Genomic DNA, 14,431 nt, shown 5'->3' with positions numbered 1-14,431 from the left:
GTTTTTGATAGATGTTAAAGATCTTAGTAAAAGAAATTTTAGAAGAGGTGAGTCAATTTTACTTATGTGTTTGATTTAAGGCCTTAGAACTTGATTGGATCGATTGAGAAAATTCATTTAATTATTTTTAGTTACAAGAGTTTGATTTGAAATCTTCTAGATGAATTTATAAGAGAATTAAGAACTAATTTATGTTTGAATGATAATAACTAACTTGTATGATGGTTTTGAATATGTCCATTGACTCAAGGGTTAATTTGGATGGGTCTGTTCGATGTATATTATTAACAAGAATTTAAAAGTTTTCCTTGAGTTTATCTAAAATTTAAATTCTGGATATTTTCATAATAGTGTTTTGATGGAAAGTCATTCGATGCATACAAAGAAATTTTGATATTTAAATCAAAGTGTGCAGTGGAAGTATGGTGATCTGGATTATTTTGAGCTAGTTAGCAATATCGATTCTTTGAGTTAGAAATTTATAAATGATATGATTTGATATTCCTTGGTAAAGAAAATCCATTGATAGTGGAAAGGATAATACTTTTGATTCTGGATTATTTTGGATGTTGTTATGTAATTTCACAAGCATGTCTCCCATCTATTATGCTAAGGAAATTTTTAGCATCCCGAGTCTTGGATGAGTGGACCATCGATTCTTGATCTTGAATTTAGAATATTTAGTGATAGATTTTTTTTCTCTTAGGTTTAAAGCATATGCTTCTCTATTTGTTAGAAAAAATTTGAGATTATTTATCGATCTTAGATTTTGATCTTAGATTTTTATCCTTGAATGTTTATCTATTGAAAGTAAAGTTTGTTCATGATCTTGTGATAGATCGCTTAAATCATAAGTATTTGAAATTTTTGACAAAAAAATTGATATTCCTATTTGAAATTAAGATATTGATTTCGAGAAATAATGATTTTGATTCTTATCAACATTTGTGGTATTGACCTTTCCCTTATGAGACGATTTAATGATCAAATTACATTGAAAATTAAAATATCAAAAAGTTCAAGGATGAGATTAGAACTCTGAATTTCCAACCTTTGAAAGATAAGATGATTGTCTCTTAATTTAGAAAGTTTAATAATAGAAGACTTAATTTGTTTTATTTCCTTATGAGAGGATTTCATTGTCAAAGAAAAAAAAATATTTTCAATTCTCGACTGATTTGGATATCACCGGATGATTCATAGTACTATGTCCTCCACTCTTGTGTTGAGCTAAGTTTCAGCATCTTACATATAAAGTTAGTGGGTCAGTGGTTCTCAATCTTGAATATGAAATGTTTTGGTGTAGATCTCTTTCCTCCTAAACCTAAAGCTGGTACTCCAATCAATATCATTCTTCTACTTGATTGAAAAAGTTTGAGGTTATCTTTTGATATTAAAGAAGGTTTTACTAGAGATGAATTGGAGTCATTTGCAATCTAATCTTATGATAGATCGATTAATTAAGAGCAGTTGATGTTTTGATAGAGAAACTTAAAATTTTTATTTAGAATTAAGATATTGATTTTTTTCATTTACAAGAGATGGATTCGATTTCGATCATCTACAAGAAGAGTCAAGTATTATGGTATTGAATCTTATTCTTATGCTGAGATCTATTAAAGAAAATAAAATAAGTAGAACATATAAGAATTTGGAAATGAGACCATGATTGTGAAATCTTAAGGTTCGAAAATCTTCCATAGGAAATTTTGGAGACGAAACTTTTTTAAGGGGGAAGAATGTAATACCCTAGCCCATCAACCCAGCCCAGATGGCTCAGGAATTTAGTTTGCATGAAATTTTAAAGCATGTAAAAAAATTAAAATAAATTGCCAACACATGCTGGGTGGGAGGAATTGGACTCCCAACCGAGTCTTCTTCCTTGTGATCTGCCGATGGAAATTGGAAGCTAGGGAGGATTTGGAATCCTCCCTGGCCCTTTTTAAAAAGGGGCCAAGCCTCCCTTCGAACCCCATAATTCCGATCACCATTCATTGTCGAAAAGAAGTCCAACTTCCTCCTTTTCTTTTTTGGGATTTTCATTGAGTTTGCCGATATCATAGGCAAATCCTCACCGGAAAAATGAGGTAAGGCCCTCTTAATTCTTTTAAATGATCTTCTCCCTATTCTCCAAGACTATAGATCATGGATTCTGGCTGGCTATCGTCGGATTTAGGCTGAGAAAACTATGCCCTCTATGTTGTCTTGATTTTCAATGCCATCCATTGCCGTTGATCCTCGGATCGAGGACCCTCGATGCACCACCGTAGGCCGCACCTCCGGCCATCTTTCTTGGGAAGACTCTCTTGGAGTCAGGGGGAGAAGAGGATTCAAGTATCCCTTATTTCACCAAACATGAGGAAGAAGGAAAAGGAAAAAAAAGGAAAAGAAGAAAAGAAAATGAAAAGAAAGGAAAAGAAAAAAAAAGAAAGAGAGAAACATAAAAAATTTCTCTTTCCTCTCTCTTCCCTCTTCCCCCTCTCTTTCTCTCCCTGGAATTATCTCTCTCTCCACCTTCTCTCTCTACTTTCTCTCTCTAAAATTTTCTCTCTAGATGGTTTAGCTCTTTTCATGGATTTCTCTTTAGAATTGTCTCTCTCTAAAAGTTTATCTCTCCAAGATTGATCTAGTGAAGAACTTTATTTTGATGAGTTTGACTAATTTTAGTGAAGGAGTTCTGATTCGTGGTCGCTGACCAACATATTGACACCCACCTTAGCCAGACTAGATTCTACTAGATTTATTTTTTCATAATTTTATGTACACTAGTTCAATCATAATTTGATAAAATTATCTTGCTCAGATCGATCAAAATATCGGACAGTGTTGCCTGATCAATCCTGTTATATCTCATTAATTTCTCTTTTTGCTAACTTTCTCTCTCCACTTGATTTATAAACTTAAGAATTTCCAGCCCTATCATTTTGAATCTAAGTTGATCCGGTAGACAGACTCTGAATCACTTTGTCGATTGAACAACACACTTGTACCATCCGAATTTTCATTGAATATCATAAGATCCAATTTTTATTGATCTCTATTGAATCCTTGCATCTTTAATGATTTTAATTAGATGAAAATATGTGATTGAACTGACCTCTGATTATCGGATGGTGTATCGAACTTCATCTTAACTCTTGTCAGACAATACTGATTTGATCAACCTCGATCTCTATTGAACTACCTATATCCTAATTAGATCTTGATTGGATGAAATTAGATGACCGGACCAATCAAAACCGTTGAATGCGACTATCCGTCAACCTTATCTTTCTATAATTACTCATACTCTTTCTAATATTGGAATTAATCCTGTGTAAGGTTGTAAATGTCCGAGAATGGGATCTTATGATATGATTTATGAACCGAAGGTTTTGAAAAGAAGTTTCTAAAATTATGTGGAATTGTTGGAATGCATATGAAGTAATGCTTTACTTTTGCTAAATTTATCGGCAAATTCTAAAATAGTTTCTTGACATGATTTATGAAATGATGCATCAATTTGATGAATGATATTTTGTTATTAAAAATATCTTATTTTGAAATGTTATGATGAAACATGATTGAAAGTATTAATTTTGTTACGCATTATACTTGATTGATTTTGATACCATATAATTATGGGTGTTCTTGTCGAACTGGATTATGAAACATGATTTATAAAAGAATCATGATTCAAGATGACTTGAACTTTCAACCTGACTATGTAGAAGATCCCGCCAATAGGGACTAATATATTGGCAATGAACTAGTCCTGAGGATTTATGTCGCCAATAGATTCGCTACAAACCACCAACAGATCCACAGTTTTCTAAAGATTTGCTGCAAGATGATACGCAGCATGTTGTAAGATGACATGTAGCTTACTATAAGATGATATGCGGTTATTATAATTTTGCTGCAAGATGACATGCAGCAAGCTATAAGATGATGCACAGCCCCCTACAAGATGACACGTAGCCTCTCGCAAGATAATACACAGCCCACCATAAGATGATGCATGGTCTTATGACCCTATCATAAAAATAATGTGGTCATAGCTCATGGCTGACGAGAACTTGATATTTTGAAAGAATTAAATTTTTGAAATAAAATTGAATCTTGAAAAGGAATCGAATCTAACATGAATTATGTCCTGATAATATTGCATAATAGAAATTGATTCCATACTGATGAATTCTATATGCTTACTTTCTATAAATGATTTATTTATCTTATTGTTTAATTTAATCTAGCTAAAGTGATCACTGCTTATTGGGTGGTCTAGGTTATTACCTCTTATTTTACTGTTTTTACAGATCTTGTGAATTAAGATGATACGAGAGTATGTATGGGAGAGTGATTAGCAGCAGAACCTTGATGCTTTTATTTTATATTTAAAATCTTATTGAATTTGATGTAAGAACTTTTGAACATTGTTGAATTTATTGGGATATTAAAGTTCAAATTTAGATTGTTAAATTTGGACTTAATTTATTGGCTAATTATTCTATTGTTGCTTTATGATAGTATGATGTGATGCCTTGCATGCCTATGGAGAGAGTTCTCCATGAGTATGCGGCGGTTGCCGTGACCCCTCGCTTGCGTTCTCAAGTCGAGGGCATGACAGTAAGTCTCCTGTAATGTTGATGCATCAACACATAAATCTCTTATGCACCAAAATACAAAATCTAGGACCAAAAAAAAAGGGGAAATAAAGGAAAAAAGATAACATGTAGGATATTTTTTTGATTTCAAAAGCTATATCCTCAAATGAACTTTCCAGAAAGGTTAGCAACCAAGAATACAGGCATATATGGAAAATGTCACAAAGTTCTTAGATAGTCATGCAGCACCTACAGATGTGAGTATATGAACAACAACATGTAGCTTGACTGTGCTGCCATCCGTCATGTGCAGGTCTCACCAAGAAAACTATTCAGTCTCGAAAGCTAACTTGTTAAAATTATGCATCGGCAAACAAACCCTCCTATTTCTACGATCATCATATATTGACTTTCCTGACTTTCTCATACTTATGCTTCCCATTTTTTTACCAGTGCCAGAGCACAACAGCCATAGAACTAAAAGAAATTAAGTCAATAAGCTTAACCATGCTTCTGTAAGGTCTTACCCACCAGCATCAACTCAAAAGTTTTCACAATATTATATATATTATCAGATTACTTAAAACATTTTGTTATCTACAACTAGTACGTTTCAATTATTTAAATAATTTTGTTAAGCCTCATTTTGAAATACTTCTCAACAACAAAGAACTATAAATTGTGTCTCTTCCAAACAAGCTCCACAAAAGGCAGAAAATTATGTACTGAAGAGAAAAAAATTAAAGGGTGTGAGAAACTGGGAGCGCAGAAACTACACCTTCAACAAATAGATGATAAGATGATAAAAAAGGATATTCTATATGAAAATACAGAAGCCAAACAAGTGCACGAGTAAAAATAAAAGGATGGTTCAGCCTCTTTACATTTAGGTGTAACGATCAGAAAGGTTCTATGATCACACAATTTATCAAATACATAGATTTCATTTACTATTTTCTAAATGTCTTAAATCTTAATGATGTATAGCCAATAACACAAACATTTTTTAATTGTTTGAGAGTAAGCTATTCTCAAAAGGAGCTTAACTATCTAGAAAAACATAGCTCTAGAAGGACATTCACCAGTTCAACCCTATTCCTGATGACAATGTTTCTATTGGTATGATGAAAATATGGTTATGAGAAGAATGTATATACAAAGAAAGTCGTACATGCAAAATAAGCAACAAAAATGGTGTTGTGAGAGACACATTAACAGTATATGATGCATATACAAATTTAACTAGGTCATGTCACCTAATGTAACACAAGTTCAACCAAATGTAATCCCACAAGGAGCCTGTACCCATACAATTCAAGATTGGAGACAGGGCATAGTTTGAGAGTTCATGTTTCAAATGCTAGCTACATGCTAGCATCAGTCTTCATGCAGAAATATACTAGCTCTCATTAAACTAGCTACAAGAAAAGACATGCCCATAGAGGTGGTAGATGCAATCGCAGCCTCAGTGTGTCTAATCTGTGAGCTAGAAACTGGATAATGGCCCAAATAGATTGGCGTTACTGAATGCAACAGCCAATCTGATGGAAAAGTAATGAAGCCAAAAACACATCAGAATTGTAGATCAATGGATAATTTCCAATTAGATTGCAGAAAATATATCTTTGCACTCCAATTGATGAGTGAGAAATCACTGGTTGAACCAAGGTTCACCAGCTTGATATCAGATCCCACACTAGTACCATCCTATTACAGTGTGGGCACACCTGGTATGGTACTTGGTTCAGCATACTGAATGTTGGTACAACCCCACACCATGTACCTGTTCAGTACCAGTACAGTACGATGCAGTCGGTATGCACAGGTACTGATTGGGTATGACAAACCTTGGGTAGAACACCATTCAAGACATCACCATTTCAATCAGTGAAAACCTGAGCTACAAACAAGAACCTAAAGAGAGTATGGAGAAGCAGATGATGATCATCAAAAGATATCAAAGAATGTTCATCAGTGCCAATAGCTAAGAAAGAAAGACATCCTAATTACTAGCTTTCCATCATCAGTGATGCTGTGCTGGGAAATGGACCAGTAAATATGACGCATGATAAGAATATGAAGTCATATCCTAAAGAACTCAAAATCAATAAGCTTAGTAAAAGTCATCCAAATTAGACTATATCAGCATATCCTCATGTCTCTATAAATAAACACAATTGATCAAGCCAACAGTTTAGTATTGTTGCATGAGGGATGGCAACCTTCAAAACCTAAGATCCTTCACCTCAAACTCACATAATTGTTCCGAAAATCATCATTAAACTTGATAGTATTATTGACATACATCAGAAGAACCACCATAACATGTCAAGAGTGTCAAGGTGATAAAAGTATTATCACAATAATCTCAACACAGCTAGCCAAGATGATTTCAACAGAGCTACAGCCAAAGAATCACCATTAACAGAAAAAAGAAAAGAAAAAAATAATATCATTAACATACATAAGAAGTACCACCATGCTGCATGAGAACTATCAAGTGAAGAGAGCACAATAACAATGGTCTCACCAAAGGTAACATCAAGATGGGCAGCCTCAGGTAATCAGACTCAGCACGAAAAGCATATTTAAGAACATTAATAGCATGATGAAGGTGAATGAAATGACAAGGAGGACATGCAATGATAAAGAGGCTGCATGTGGGCATTCCATGAGAGTGCTCGTTATATATACCTACTAAGCATAGCTGCATGGAAAGATGACTACAATCAGTCCATGACAATTTATTAACGCTACTAGGGTAAGAGTATTGCTAGTCAGTGCAACTATTCATGGTTCCTTGCAATCAACTAACCCATTCATTCGTAGATTCTGTTGCAATTTTGGAAAACAAATAGCCATGTATGGGTCTCTTGAAGGGCTTGAAGCTGCTTGGGCATATGCAATTTGCCACAGAATACTATATTGCCTAATGATAAGATCAAAACTCCTAATTGACATGAAAAGTCAAAATAAAGAAAAAGAACTATATGGCATGGAACTTTTCAGAACAGGAGGCAAGAAAATTGAATACCAAAACTTACATATTTTATACAGCATTATAATCCTCCTATGCAAGCAAGGACCAAAAATTGATAGAGTACATAAAAAGTAAGGATGGGAGCGGACAAGGCCTAGAGCCCAAAAAGCTCAAATTGCTAAAAAGCAGGCCTGGACTAGGGTGGTGGTCCAGAGGGTGGGACTAATATGGAAAATAGAGCACATAAAACATGGGATCAATTATTGACTCAAAGGACTGCAAGAGCATTATTGTAATTAAATATTATAAATACATATGTACACATACAGATAGACTTGCACATGCACATGCACAGGAACATGCACAGCACATGCACACAAGTGTATATGGCACATATATGCACATAAATGTATATGTGCAGATATCTGTGTATGTATCTATACATGTGTATATGTACATAAAATGTATTATCATTGTTACATCCTGGTGGAAATAAAGTTGTCATTTTTACAAAAATGGAAGTAACCCGGTGTGCATAAATTATAAACAAAGAAGCAATTACATAAATCATCTTTATTTTGGTACTAATAAAATAATCCAGGCTTGGACCTTGGCAGAGTGTAGGCTTGGTTGGTGATGCCCATTATGGGCTTCGGCCAAGCCTAGACCCTATGATTCATATCCAGGCAGCCAAGCCCAACCTAACCATGACATCATATGCATTCAACATAACAATAGTAAGGGGCTCTTTAGAGTCTTGTAAGTGGTGTGACATGCAACTTAAGTTGTAGGTGCAAGCCAGCCCACTTGTTAGAATGCCCGCAACCAAAATTACATAATAAGTTGCCGTCAACTCGAGGCTATCTTGTGGTAGTTGACTCACAGTCAAAGTGGCCACAAGATGAGTTGCAGCTGCTTGAGTAGATATCTTAATTGAAAAAAAGGATCTTCTCTCTTTCCTTTCCCTCTCTTCCATTTCTCCTCACCCTCCACCACCTCTGCCACCCCCTCCATCTTTAAGCCACCATGCATTACCTCTAGCCCCCTACGCTACCCCTCCATCTTCTCCACCCTCCACAAGACATGCACCACTGCCCACTCCCTCCCCATGAGTGCCTAGGTCCACACCTAAGCTCTCATCACCAAGGGCTTTGATACCAACATTTTTGTTCGTCGAGTGCTCTAATTTCGCATCTGCTCATAAGATGTTTGATGAAATGTCTATCAAAGATGCCCACAAGAAATGAGCTTCTTTGTAAGTCAACTACTACAACTTAAGTTGCAATGGAACCAATAATATAGTGCAACTTCAACAATGAGGCTCCAAATAACCCCTAAAGGTAGAATAAGGTCAAAAAAAGTTTCTTGAAACATGGCAACAAAAGTAGATGAATGCACATGGGATGTTAAAGAATGATGAATGTTAAATAACCAGGTAGCTTAGAAGAAATGTCAAAGTAAGGCAGCCTTGGATCCCTTGTTCAAAGATAGACTTAGAAGAAAGTGTAGGAGTATCTAGGTGAGAGAAAAATGAAAAGAAAAAAATGAAGAAAAGAAAAGCTTTGAGAGAACAAGTTGAAACAGACGGACTAGAAGGTTCCACTAAATACAAGACTTATTCCAAGTAAATATAGAAGTAGTAAGGAATTTCTTTTCTTTAAAAAAAAATGATCTTAAAGTGGAAAGATGCTTGCAAAAGGAAATCAACAACAGTAACCCTTATGTTCCTAGTGTTCCCTAAAATAACAAGCACAATATTCTGAAGGCAAAACACTGTATTAACTTGGAGAAAACAAGATAACTAAACTAAATCACACATCAAAAGAAGGAGAAAGTGTAATCCATCAAAAGGATAGAATGAACAATAAAAAAAAAGGAAAAATAATTAATCTTTTTTTTAAAAAAAGTTGAATAACTTTAAGCTCAAGCTAAGGATTGAAATTACTATATTCTAAAAAGGACCATGATGTTTCAGGACAGTGGTAAAGCAAGATTCGCCACACTAGTACCAAAGCCTGAACTGATTGACTTGTGGTACGATTTAGTATTTGCCCTTGTGCCCTTCCATACCAGGTCTGGATCGACACAAAGAGAGGCGAAGATAGGAGAGGAAGAGAGAGGGAGAGGGGGAGGGAAGGAGAGGGAAAAAGGGTCTCTAAAGGTTGCTACAGGGCAGCCGAGCTAGCTACACCACTGTCGAGCTCGATAGAACCTAGAGGAGGGGGGCAGGAGGGAAGGAGAGAGAGAGGGAAAGGAGGCCACTGAAGGCCTCCGGATTGCCGATTTCAACTAAAAAGCTCCAAAAAATTAAAGAAAATGATGAAGTCGACAACTATGTTGCCAACTTCACATGATAAAACCCCCCAAAAAAATACGAAATGGGATCAAAGCCCTTATTTCAATCCAGAGGAGGATGGAGCCCCTCCTCTGGCCTTAACCAGCATGGCGGAGATGCGGCAGCATTATCGGAGGCCTCCGACAGCCTCCTCCCCCCTCCCTCTCCTTTCCTCCCTCCAACTTCTTCTGGCTTCTACTAACAACAGCCTCCAGAGGCCCTCTCTCCCTCTCCCTCCCTCCCTCCCCCTCTCTCCCTTCCTCTTCATCTCTTTCCTTCTCCCTCTCCCTCTCCTCGTTAGTTTCTTGTTTCTCATGCCGAAGTTGTCTCAATCAACCACCAGTATGGTTCGGCACAATTCAACAAACCATGGGCAAAGCTTTGCAAAGTTATATGAAAGCTCGACTCATCACTAAGGATGCCTATGAGCATATGGTATCAAGTACATCTAGTTCAAGATTCACTATCATGACATATGTGGATTTATTTAGCAAAGTTATCTAGGACAAAATCCAAGTCAAATCAATGTACCATGCATCAAGTCAGGACACTTCGAAGTAATGTAAATTATACAAACCTAAACTATAGAAGACCTCTCAAAAAGAAGAATAAACATTATTAAACAAAGCAAAACACTGTTTTATTAGGTGATCCAAAGTAAAGCGCATGTTACCAACTTGCAACCCATTTGACAAGGAAAAGATTCATTGTCCACATTGACCAACAAGACCAAATGGAAAAAGCCTGATGTGTCAAGAAATAATACAACAAATCCAAAGAATAAAAATATATATTTTTTAAAAAAAAGCAAGATGAAGAAGGTATATCAAAGAGCGAGACATGCATATTCTCTATATCACACATACCCCAATATGCATACGTTGTCCCAATCATCATCTTGTGCAAGGATTCCATGCAGAATATCAGGATGGAAATAAATGAAAATTGTTTTAGTAATAGGCAATAGAGTGGCCACATCCAATGGTGAGGACTGGTAGTGCACAAGAAATTGGTGTTACTTGTTTACTGTAACTATCTGAATCCATCACAATAACTCTAGAAGGTATAATCCTTGATATTATGTAATTTGTGCAGCAAGTGTAGCAATGTGGGGATAATGAAATGAATCCATTATGAGGAGCAAAAAAGAAAATGCATACAATCACAATAGTGCACAGGTTTACAGATATAAAATACATATCCATAATCTGATATATGTAAATTAATGACATGATGACATGCAAGTCTGAAAACAGGCCATTTTTAATCGCAAACAATAGAATGAAGTATTTCTGTTACATCATAAAGCAACATTTGATGGAAAAGAAACCACCAGCACAAGAAAGAGTAACATAGACTACTAATAAAAAGCAAAAGAAATCTCAAATATTCATCTGTTCAACATAGGCCTCGTGCACATAATATAAACAACAAATAGAAATAATTGCAATATAATCATTGTATAAAGGAGTGGGAAAAACAGTAACAAGGTGTTTGGCCAGTGAGTAATCACACCTAACAAATTTCTCTCTCTGGCCATCCATAAATTGAGACTTGTAACCAGTACGATCAAACATCTTTTATGACTTATGTATCACAAAGACAGCAAACTGCAAATAACCACAAGGTGATGGAAAAGTAGCAAATAACCATGGTCCGCCCATTAATAAGAGATTTTAATACACAGACTGAGCTATGTCAGCGCAAAGACACATCCAATATCCTCTATGCAAGGCTCCTGCACAGCAAAGAAGTGAGAAGTTTCTACCAAATCAAGGCATCTCTAACAAAAATATAACTGACGATCTTAAGCGCATGCCTATCTTGGCTTCCAATTTCAAACACAGCCTCACTTACAGTGTTACCTATATGCATGGATGGAATAAGATAGAAGCCACTTTCTTGATATGCAGCAGGAGGAACTGTAGACCATCATCTGACTTAAAGCTTGCACGGAATGTGAGAGACTGGATTCAGCGATCAAACCTGAATTTTGTCAGAAAAATAAAAGGATCTTGAATGACCAGAGCCCATGTAATCTCAGAATCAGACTTAAAATGAACGGCTGAAACTTAAAATTACACAAAACAGACCACCATTAGGCTGAAATGGCCATGATGAGAAATGTAAATATTTGACGGCAAAACATGTAGGTAAAAAATGAACTCTCTTGATGCCAAAATACACTGATAAAGTGAAAACCTTCAACTCTAACAACAGGTCAATTTTCTGCGGTTCAGTCTAGCAGTTATCCTAATGTAGGCATGCACATTGATAGTCATCTAGAAGAAATCAGAAAGTAATGTTTCAACAGTGACAAGGGCAAGGAGTAAAGACCTGGTACTAGTAACCATTCCGGTTTGGTCCCAGACCAGTCTGGTACGAGGATGTTCCTATCCCAACACTCCAGATGGACTGCCGTCCCAGTATGGTACCAGGACACATCCAAATCCCATTTTTTCAAATTTTTTTGGTTTCTTTAATTTTTATTATTTAATATTTGTTGGTTTTGATGATTTTAAGATCTTATCAGCCTTTTAAATAGGCTTTTGAGCCTCTTAAATAGGTACTCCTCCAAGATCCCTTCTTGTTTACTCTTGAATAACCAAATTTCATGCCAAACGAAAAAATGTAGCATGATTTCCCTCCTCTCTCTCTTCTCTCCGTCTTCCTCTCCATCCTCTCCTCTCTCTTTTCCTTTCTCTTGCACGGTTGCACCTGCTATCCCTGTTTCCATCAGGGCTCTCTTTTCCATGAGTGGGACCCAGCTGTCCCTACTGGTACAGGGTGACCTGACCAGCCAACAAGTCTGCCTCAACCAGTGTGAACTGGGATGGTTAAGATGTCCCAGATCATGAGGACCAGTGTCCAGGGTGCATCCTAGATCCCATTCACTCATAGAAATATTATAGCACCGGTAGGATACACTGGGATGCACCAAACTGGGTTCCCTGGACAAGAGAAATGCAACATGAGTAACTGCAATATTTCATAGCAGTGATCATAACAAGAAAATTGAGAACTACCTTTCATAGAATACTACTATAGTATGCTCATTAGCACAGGGAAGTCATTGGATTTTGAAAGAAGAGGCAACAAGAGCAGACAAAAACTCAAGGGATTAGAGCAAGCAAGAACTCAAGGGCCACAGTGGACCACTTAAGAAACTTATCAAAACCAATGAATGGGTGAGGAGGATTGATCCTTAGAGCAAATGTTAGGTCCAAATAAGGAAACGGTGTCACAATGTAAATAAAGGTAAGGGAGAAGACTTTGAGAGAAAATTAGATGCCAAAACTCAAGGACAAGACATCTTAAGCATTATATGCATATGGTCATTTATTCTTACGTGCTCATTTCATCTGGGCTTTCAATTTAATGTCTAATCAAAGGACATGGTTCATTGGCAAGAATTCATTAGGTTTATTTCAGTTCATAACAAATTAAAAGCTGTGCCTTCTACTCAGCTTAAAAGGTCTTCAACATCATAGAAGGAAATGATATATGAGCAACCCATGACCTTCTGCATGGAATTACTACAACAGAGCCAAGCATTCTTCCAAGCAAAAATTACTGTGACAAGATGGTAAATCTTGATAGATGAAAGAACAATCCTAAGCAGAGGCACAAACAGTTAGGCCCTTCGTTGGAGATTGTGATGCACTTAGAAAAACAAAGTGTGCACAAAGTACATATATGCGTACATACATACATACATTCAGAGTGCAGGCATGCACAGGATGTGTATCTCCATGTATGTATACAAATATAGATGTATACATGTGCGTGTAACTTGATAACTGTCATGCCCCCGACTCGAAATTGCGAGTTCAAGGTCGTGGCAACCACTGCATACTTATGAAAAACTCTCTCCACAAGCATGCAAGGCATCTCATCACGATATCAATACATCACAGTAGAATAAAATCAAATAATTATTATTCAACTTTAATTCAAATAATTAAATCAAATGTCTTACATCCAATAAAATTTCACAAAAAATAAAATAATGGATTTAACTTCAATAAAGTTAACAATGCTAAATCTCGCCTCTAAAAGCTCTATCCCAATATTGTTACCCACGCTCGCAATCAATTATCTGAAAAATAAAAAGAAAGGTAATGAGCTAGACAGCTCAGTAAGTAATAAATATCTCAATTAGACATTTCAGATATTATATGATATTCAAGAACAAATGCTGAGAATAAATATAAAAATATATTTCATGCTAATTCAATACAAATTCAATCTTTTCAAATATTCACATATAATATAATCATAAATCCGATTCGAATCAAAACACTCATAACTCAACCACCTCGACTATGACCAACGTTTAATCTGCATTGGCGGGGTCCATTGAATACTAGCGCATAACCCCCACTGACAGGGTCCACTGAACACCAGCGCACAATCTTCACTGGTAGGGTCCATTAAATACCAGCGCACAACCCCCACTGGTAGGGTCCACTGAATACCAATGTATAATCTCCATTGGTGGGGCCCACTAAAACATAGTTAGGTTGAGAG

The 14,431-nt window shown here is 36.2% G+C and overlaps 1 protein-coding gene across 1 annotated transcript in view; it reads right to left on the bottom strand.

Annotated features, from left to right (window-relative positions):
- Positions 1-14,431, bottom strand: part of LOC105046801 (probable cyclic nucleotide-gated ion channel 5) — a 69,709-nt gene that overhangs the window by 32,908 nt on the left and 22,370 nt on the right. Inside the window, 2 exon segments of the mRNA XM_029265061.2 lie at positions 11,417-11,639; positions 11,759-11,887. Coding sequence (XP_029120894.2) covers positions 11,417-11,478 — 62 coding nt within the window. The 5' untranslated portion in view covers positions 11,479-11,639; positions 11,759-11,887.

Source organism: Elaeis guineensis, chromosome 6 (assembly GCF_000442705.2).
Source record: "Elaeis guineensis isolate ETL-2024a chromosome 6, EG11, whole genome shotgun sequence".
Classification (NCBI taxonomy): Eukaryota; Viridiplantae; Streptophyta; class Magnoliopsida; order Arecales; family Arecaceae; genus Elaeis; species Elaeis guineensis.
This window is presented reverse-complemented; position numbering and strand designations above follow the sequence as displayed.